At 40.4% G+C, this 9,252-nt stretch overlaps 1 protein-coding gene across 18 annotated transcripts in view; it reads right to left on the bottom strand.

The window, feature by feature from the left end:
- Afdn (afadin, adherens junction formation factor) overlaps positions 1 to 9,252 on the bottom strand; it is a 131,647-nt gene that overhangs the window by 35,333 nt on the left and 87,062 nt on the right. For all 18 annotated transcript variants that reach the window (XR_013045162.1, XM_076552934.1, XM_076552936.1 and 15 more), the window contains 2 exons: positions 7,198 to 7,301; positions 5,248 to 5,334 (listed from right to left, as the gene is read on the bottom strand). Coding sequence is in view for 17 of the 18 variants with exons in the window: in XM_076552934.1 (XP_076409049.1) it covers positions 5,248 to 5,334; positions 7,198 to 7,301 (191 nt within the window). In the remaining variant the exon portion in view is untranslated. The remainder of the gene's footprint in view (positions 1 to 5,247; positions 5,335 to 7,197; positions 7,302 to 9,252) is intronic.

The following is a 9,252-nucleotide window of genomic DNA, read 5'->3' as shown; positions in this document are numbered from 1 at the left end:
TGGTAGTGCAGTACTGCCAAGAGCACAAGTGGTCAGCGGGAGAGAGGACGTACCGACCCATCTCCCCATCTTAGTGGTGAGCTGACTCCATCGCTGCTGTCTGCAGAGACCACACACTTCTCACGGGGCCTGCACTGCTCTGCAGCTTGTGCACCCAAGGGGACTTGTGCTTTCTTTTGCTGAGCCTTCCTTCCCATACTATGAACACGACAAATACAGTAGGGAAATGGAAACGGTGAACAGCTTACTCATCTGTCTCATTCAAAAAACAAGTGCTAATACACTACTATTTCATATATTAAAATGGCACTGTCTAGTTGACAGAGAATTTTTTTAACTATTTCCTTCAGAGTGCCCATATATCAATTCCTAAGTTTCTTCTCTGGCTCTAACTTTTTGTTTGTGTTTCAAGATAGGGTTTCTCTGTGTAACCTTGGCTGTCCTGGAAGTCACTCTGTAGACCTGGCTGGCCTCAAACTCAAGAGATTGGCATGCCTCTGTCACAAGCACTGGAGTTAAAGGCATGCACCACCACACCCATGCACCACCACTCCTGGCCCCTTTGGCTTTAACTCTTTGAGCTTCATTATCCAAGCCACTGCTAGAAAACACATTCATTTACCTTACCAGGCTCCCAAAACTTCAAGTGTGACATGTTCAATCCTGAACTCACAATCTCCCCTCCACCAACTTCTGCAGGTTCCTTTTCTTGGCAGCCCTGCCTACAGGCCCCAGCCGCTCAAGTCTGAACCAGGATTCCTTCCTGTATTCCCCCTTTGACCTGTTACACTTGGCTCATCCCATCTGAACACTGTTATCCAACAAGGATCTGCCAGCACTGACCATGGCCCCGAGACTACCAACCCTTCAACAAGGCAGGAGGGAAACAAGTTCCCTTACAGGGGTCTGGCCTCAGTGTACCTCTATTTCTGTTAGTGGTTGCCTTCTGCCAACCCAGCTACTAGGACCTTTCCCTGGGAGATGAGTCCAGAAAACTTGCCAATTAGTTACTTTTCTCCTGCCATAATGAAAGTACCTGGTAAAAGCAACTGAAAGATAAATTTTTGGTTTGTTTGTGTCTCATGGTTTGAGGGATTAAGTTCACCATGGTTGAGAGGGTATGGCAGTGGGAGTATGAGATGGTTGGTCACACTATATTGACCCTTAAGAAGAAAGAGAGATAAATGCTGGTGCTCAACTCATTCCTTCTTTTTCCTTTTTTGTACAGTCTGGGAACCCACTCAATGGGATGATGTAGCCACAGAGGTGGGTATTCCCTTCTCAGTTAAATCTCTCTGGAAACATCCTCATAGGCAACACAAAGGTATCCAGGTGTCTCTCTCTCCATGATTCTAAATCCAGTCAAGGTGACAATAAAGATTAACCATCAAAGCCTACGACCCCCACTCCACACAGCAGAACAGTGATCATATTACACCATAAGTGTAAAAAATACAATTCTGCCAAGACCCACCTTTACAAGGCTGAACCAATAAGTCAAGACCTGTTCTTGTAAATGAAGTTTAAGGGAACATAGGCTGGACTATGACTTTCAGCTTGGCTTGATGTCCTATTTCTCTATCTGATACCTGGCAGAGGATACAAGACTGGGCAAGGATGCAAGATGAAGCCTGAGCCTAGTGTTATGAAATACTAGGACCTTTGCATCAGGACACCATACCAGGGAAATCAAAACCTAAGTCATACTGGAGTCTAGAGAAAACAAGTCATTCTGCACTGGAAGTAACAGTAACTCTGATCATGGTCACTCTCCAGTAAGATCAGTATTAGAGAGAAAGCTTGTGTCCACAACGTAACACAGAACCTAAGGTTTCTTTGTCTTGTTGTCTCCTTTGCAGCACACAAGAGTCAGTGCAGAGCTTCCTAAGTGCTGGGCAGATACATCACCACTGAGCCACACTCACCCCAGGAGTTAAATCCTCCCTGTGTATGAGTGTGGCAGACTGACCTCTGAACTTCTGTTTCCCCTCTAGAAATGGGCAGTTATTCAGCTACAACCAAGAAAGAAAATGGTTCCATAGTTGACATTCTCATGTTTCCTAATGTTCTGAGCTTGGGTCTAGAAGTGTGCTGTATGTGGGCCACATGAGATGAACAGTAAAGTAGGATCAGAGGCTCAGGATCTTTGCTCTGCCCATCACAGGTGATTCCACAGACCCTGAGCTTCAGGGACCTGTGGTGGGTACACACACAGGTTCCTCCAGTCTGTCCTGAACAGCCTTGTCCACAGTTCCAGGCCCTTCTGCTCAGCCATGCCCCAGTCTCAGACACCACTGCCCTTTCCTCCTTCCAACCCTTCATTTTGCTGTGTTGCCCGCAAGGCAGCAAGACTCCTCTATCGTTCAGCCCACGACTCTGCACACTGCAGCGCAGCACGGCTCTCCCCACCACCGTGGGCTCTCCTTGCAGATGCAGGCTGCTCAAACACGGTACACACAACACTGGTTGTTCTTCGCTGCTTGTGTCCCCACGTCTATCCAGAATATATCTCTGTTGGGCCATGTTTCTAACTTCTTAATTCCAAGGACCAGCTAAAATCCCACAACTGCTTAGATGACTACTTTCATGTTCATTAATCTATTTATTTCTTAACTTTTAAAAAGCTCAAATATAGTTTCACGGTTGACAATTTAGTGTACTGACAAATTAATTCATTAAATGAATGACTCATTTTGCTGGTTAGTTTTTATCAACTTGACACAAACTAGCCATTTGGGGAAAGGGAACTTCAATTTAGGAATTGTCTTTATGAAACTGGAGTGTAGGTATGTCTGTGGGGGCAGGTGGTCCTGGGTTACGTAGAAAACAAACTGAGCAAGCATTGAGAGGAAGGCACTAAGCAGTGGTCCTCCGTGGTTCCCGCCCTGGCTTCCCTTGATGATAGACTGCAACCTTAAGATGAAATACACTCTGCTGCAAGTTGGCGTTGGTCACAGTGTTTATCACAGTGACAGAAAGGTAACTAGAACACACATGCTTTAAAAGAACAAATAAACAACAAGCTCTTACTTCTGTCTGTCACAACCCACGGGCTGACTTAGGGAACACCACTAGAGAGAAAAACATTAGTTGGCTAATAGACAATGACAGACACCTCCTAAGGATCAAACTGCAGTTCTGAAGTACTAGAAAGGACATCACAGATGGATCTGCCTTGGCTCAAGGACAAGCAGCACAGGACAGGTGAGCTGCTAGGAAAACGCTGGCGAGGCAGGACCCATAAACCTTGTGTTTTAGGTTTTTTGCTTTGTTTTTTGAAACAGTTGCACTATGCATCCCAGGCTGGTCTAGAACTCCACCTTCCTGCCTCTGCCTGCTGAATGCTGGGATTATAGGCATGTGCCCTGATGTCTAGTTTTGAAAATGAGCATGAAGGGCAAAGATCCAGGAAGGAATGATACACACAAGAATCCCATATTAGAAAGGCCTGTGTACTTACAATCTGCTCCCAGTCAAGAGCCATGACTTTGGCGAGTTCCTCATTATTTTACATGGTGCAATGCTGACATCATAGTGGGACCCTATACCTGATGCCATGTGCACGGTACGTAAATCAGTGGGCAAGAGTAAGGGACTTAATGCAACCTTTAAAACACCACAATGGGAATAATGTGGTTTCAAATATCAATTTCTAATTAATATTCAGTATAACAGAATTCTGATGTACAAAATTTACTATTACTATTTTAAAACATTTCTCAGAATACACTGGCATCATGCAATTTGGAATGCTTTTCTTTCATAATGCTATATGGTGTTTCCAAGCTTTTCACATAGTCTCTTAAAACAGGACACAGTCAACAATTTCAGCTATCAGTATTATTTTAGGCAAAATATTACCACAGCTTAACAAGCATGTCATTAAATACTAGCTAAAAATAATATTTGGAAAAGAGAAGGTGATAGCATATGAATGCTGAGGGAGACCTGGGGAAGAGAACCAGTCAGAGTGGGGTGAAGGCACAAGAAATCAGCAATGGGGTGGGGGTGGGGGGATGACTTGGAACCAAATATAGTGACATACTTACCAAACCCATTACTTTGTATGCTAACTTAAAATTTTCATTAAAAAAAAAAAGCATTTGTTCCACTGAGAATACTTGACTATGATTGTGGAAGCTTTTTTTTTTTTTTTTTTTTTAAAGATAACAACTTCTAGTCATACTATTACTTTCTTTTAACTGAAAGAAAAAAATTATCTTTTAACAGACTAATAGGACTGAGATGCCAGGAGAACAGGGAGGATGAGGAGCTGTCAACACCTCAGATGGATATACACACATAAGCTAAGCTCCAATCCACCCTCCAGTAGAGAAGACCTAGAGATTAGAATGGCTGTGTTATTAGGTCCCCATGACTGCCATACCCTGAAGGCTGAAAAGATCTGATACCTGCTATGACAAAGTGAAAGATGCAACTATTTCTCTTGTGCCATACTTGCTTTTCCCACGGTGCCCAACAAGTCTTGACCATCCTTTAAACTGCTTCTTGTGGTGATATTTTATTTGTGTTCTAACAAATAAAGCTTATCTGGGGTCAAAGGAAAAAGCCAGCCACTATATCAAACATAGAGGTCAGGCACTGGTGGCACACGCCTTTAATCCTATCACTCGGGAGGCAGAGATTCATCTGGATCTCTGTGAGTTCATGGCCACACTGGGAACAGAGCCAGGCGCAGTAGTAGCACGTGCCTTTAATCCCAGCACTAGTTAACCATAGAGGTCTGGAGGTCTGTACAGACAGACAGGAAGTGATAGAGCTGGGCAAAAAGGGGAAGTGATGTAGCTGGGTGGAGAGAGGGAGTAAGATGGCAGGGCACAGAAAGGTATTTGGCGTGAGTACACAGGAAGTAGCTCTCTCTGGAGGCTGAGGATTTCAGTCAGAGGATTCGTGGAGTTGGTGAGGTAATAGCTGGTGGCTGTGACATGTTCTATCCTCTGACCTTTCAGCTTTTACCTCAGTATCTGATTCTGGGTTTTTTATTAGTAAGACCTTTAAAGATTCGTGTCACAGCTTCATCTGAGCATCTACTCCATCTCAAGTTATCATTCACTCTAGCCACGTTCTCAGAGAAGGAGCTCATCCCTCAGGCAGCATGTTCCCTTTTCCCAGAAGCAAAGCTGAACGTGTACTCTGCAAGGCAACAAGGCTCCCATCACTTCTGGTCCATGCTGACTCACAGTCACGGATGGGAGAAGATGCTCTCCAGAGCTCCCTCAGTCTTACCTTCGCTGCAACAATGCTGAGGCCCATTCCATTCTGCTTTTTTAGGGTCACAGTGATTATCTCAGGCTCCTTCCTCAGAGGCTGGGCCTAAAGATGAGAAAAGAGGCTCATTTTATCACTAAAATGGAAGTGCTTTCACATGGTTAGAAAGCTAGTTAATCTGCAATAATATAAAAAGTCTACTACCTCAGGTACTTTTCATTTGCTAAACAAAACACTGCATCATTTGACTAAAGTCTAGAAGATGAATCAGTTACAAATGCCATTTAAATATTAAGAATTTAATTTACGAAACGAAATTAAGCTTACATTTCTATCAGGTTAGAAAACACAACCATAAAAACAAAGCCCAATTTTTACCTTTATGATCTTTTAAAATAAACTGTTAACCTTTTATTTCATTTTCCAAAGAAAAAGTTTAAAATTATTTCACACTGTCTGGGAAAATAGCAGAAAATGGTTGTAACAGAGATGAACTATTATCTTCCTCTCTTGAGAAACTGCACATTTTATTTAAAATGGTGAACATAAAGAACTACAGGATACATCAGTAGTATTCCCAGTACTCTGTCAAGAAATGCAAAGGATTGAGCACAGTCGAGCAAAGGAGGCAGCCAGGGCATGGACAGACTCGAAAGCAATTTTTTTTTTTTTTTTCTCTGTGTAGTTTTGGTGTCTGTCTGTCCTGGATCTTGCTCTGTAGCCCAGGCTGGCCTAGAACTCACAGAGATCCACCTGCCTCTGCCTCCCGAGTGCTGGGATTAAAGGAGTGTGCCACCACCACCCGGCGGTTTTTTAAGGAAAGCATTATTTAAGTCACATATTACACTCTTGCCAAACTTCACACTAAAGTGTGAGCAAGGTTACACAAGAATGAACACTGAATGTACACTGAGAGAAAACTTAATAGTGATTAAACAGAAAGCAACTAACTATAAGGCCCAGCCCAGGAGAGAATATCAAGGAAAAAATAAAATTATATGACATTAAAATTTTTGTTTTCTATAAATTAAGACTGGAGATCTAGCTCCTGAGGAATCTGAGAATAAATCTGAAAGATGAACAATTAATGAATCCAAGAAATACTTGATTTCCTACAAAAATCTGGTCATCAGAAGTGGACACTGTTACTTTAAATTTGACCAAAAACAAACAAAGGCAGTCAATTAAAAAAAAAAAAAAAAAAAAAAAAAAAAAAAAAAAAAACCCGGTCACTTTGTTAGTAGTGAGCCCATATATTTAGTATAATGACAACTATCAATTCAATTTTAGGAGATGACTCTGATACATGTTTAAATTTAAAATTTTATATAAATATATACACTATATAAAAAAGTATCTGTTGAAACTATTTGAAGCAAAGTATAATTTTCCTTAAAATGAATAAAATTCCTTACTATTTCAAAATTATGAATTATTTGATATACATTTGTTTAAATTTAAAATTTTATATAAATATATACACTATATAAAAATGTATCTGTTGAAACTCTGTATTTGAAGCAAACTATGATTTTCCTTAAGATGAATGAAATTCCTTACTATTTCAAAATTATGAATTATTTGATATACATTTAGGTAGAAATCAGTAGAAAAGAATAAAATGTTTTTGCCACTAAAAATATTTTTCTAATAAAATCTTTCAAAGTTATTATACTAATATGTTTCAAAAATATGTATGTAGGCTGCCATAACTGTGACCATAAATATTCTTTATTGCTACAGAACCATTTAGTACTACACAAAACTGTACAGACCTGGCTCAGGGAGTAAAATACATGTGTTTTTACGAATCAAGGTTTTAAAATGTTTGAATCAAATTGGTATTAGAAAATCATTTTAAAAATTTCCATTACAACATTCCATGTATGCAAAGAATAAAACAGATCACCCCTCCCAAGTCATTAGGAACATCTCATACTTTAATCTACCCCAACCTCAAATACTTGCCAGTTCTGTGTTCTCACGCATAAGGTGACTTTCATAATCTGCACCTTCAAAATATATCGTCCAAGTACCCAGTGAACGTGTATGAGGAATCAACCTGCAAAATCCTACAAAGAAAATAGTAATTATAAAACAGATAAGACACAGTTAATCCCATACAATTTTAACAAGGGAGACAAGACAGATTATTGATTTAAACTGTTTTTCTTTTTTCTATGAAAACTGGTGAACTGCTCTGTAAATACAGCCTTGCAGAACTATACATTCCACCTGAAAGGAAAACCCTCAATGGCATACATAATTGTTTAGCAAAAGAAAGGCACAGAGAACCAGAGAACAACACAGACACAGGCTATCAACCTACTACACCAGACTGGGTTAAATGACTTACACTACAAATCATTTAACTTGTACACCCTTGGGTTGGGAGGGTCCTTTCTCACATTTTGTCCAAATTTTCTCAGCTCATACGCATTTCAAGTTTTAAAGAATAGTTCTGTTTTGTTGTTTTCTGAGACAGGAGCTTTGAACTTACTTTGTAGCCTAGACTGGCCTCAAACTCATGATCCCCCTGCCTTAGTTTTTCTTCTGTTACATCTGAGTGTAGAGCACTTTGCATATTATGTGCAAGGCCCTTAGATGGATCCCTGATACTCCCACCAAAGTATTCCTGATGTCCTTATTCAGAATAGAGAACATATTTAAAACACCAAGGCCTTTATTCAAAACTATGTCATCTTAATTTAGTCAAATTTTCTTTTATATTCCTCAGTTCTTTTTGACAAAATAGTATTACACAGGCTTTCCCTAGTTCTTAAGTTTGCTCCAGGGCTACTGTTGCTCAAGAGCTCACCATGTGAACGGCTGTATGTCTGGAGCCCAGCTGCCCTAGCCAGAGTCCTCCCTGGTCCAGTGTTTTACCAATGGAGTATAATTTGGATTGCTATTATCAGACATGTATTTGTGGGAGAGGGAAGGGGAAATATAAAGAACACCAGTTAAAATAAAAAATACAACGTAATTTCACTTGAAAAAATGTTTCAACCTAGTTTCATTGATAGTTAACCAGAATTTGCTTTTCTTCCTTGTGTTTTAGAGAATTATAAACTAGTAAAAATGTGAAATTTCAACAACTGTAAGCAATGTTTCATGTTTTCAAATGTCAGATTTCCACAACACGCTCTGTACTATACTGCTAATGGAAACTGATTTGTCATAGCTTGAGGTACTCATCACAACCCAGGCATTGGTCTGGACTGGTTTTATAGTCTCTCACAGAACTGCACTGCATTGAGGCAGGAAAAGGCAGGATACTGAGAGGACACAGTAGTTCTTTAATCAGTTTATAAAGAATAGAGTGTGAAGAATTAAACACTGATGTCATAACATTCAACCCATTTTACACCTTTAAAGGCATCTATGTGCTAGGCTGTATGAACTATAAACATCCAACATGTATGAAATAATGTATGAATGCCAAGACTAGAATTAACTAACAAATGGCCTAAGATTACTTATCCTAGAGAGCCTAGGGGAAGATACGAAGGAAATTCTTTGTCAAGTTAAGACCTCACTGTTTCCATGCTGGCAAATATCTATGGTGCACAAGACAAAACTGGCACACTATAAATTATGTCCATTTGCAAAGTTGGAGCAGATTAGTCTCCTAGCTTACTTATTTATAAGATATTAATTAACACATTTCTGAGTGTCAGCATGAAGCATGCCTAAGTGAGTACAGACACGAGTGAGGAAGCCAGCCACACCAAAGCCACGGTAACTCAGCTCTATGAAGACAGGGCATCCATCCTCACTGTGGAGACAGGATCCTCACACCAGCACTGGGGAGAGAACCCTTACACCCTCCTTTGGAAGTGAGAAGGTGCAACACTCACACATACCTTCCCCGGGAAGGCACAATGCTCACACTCCTTTACAATGAACTAGCAACCTAGGTACTGGCTCCACACATGGTCTTGATGGGAAGCCTCTGAAAGCAACTCTAGAAACATGGTATCTCTCAAAAGCAGCTAAACAGCCTATCAACAGAAGTAATAC

Source organism: Peromyscus maniculatus, chromosome 16 (genome assembly GCF_049852395.1).
Source record: "Peromyscus maniculatus bairdii isolate BWxNUB_F1_BW_parent chromosome 16, HU_Pman_BW_mat_3.1, whole genome shotgun sequence".
Taxonomy (NCBI): domain Eukaryota; kingdom Metazoa; phylum Chordata; class Mammalia; order Rodentia; family Cricetidae; genus Peromyscus; species Peromyscus maniculatus.
The sequence above is the reverse complement of the archived record's forward strand: the minus strand, read 5'-3'. Positions and strand labels throughout refer to the sequence as shown.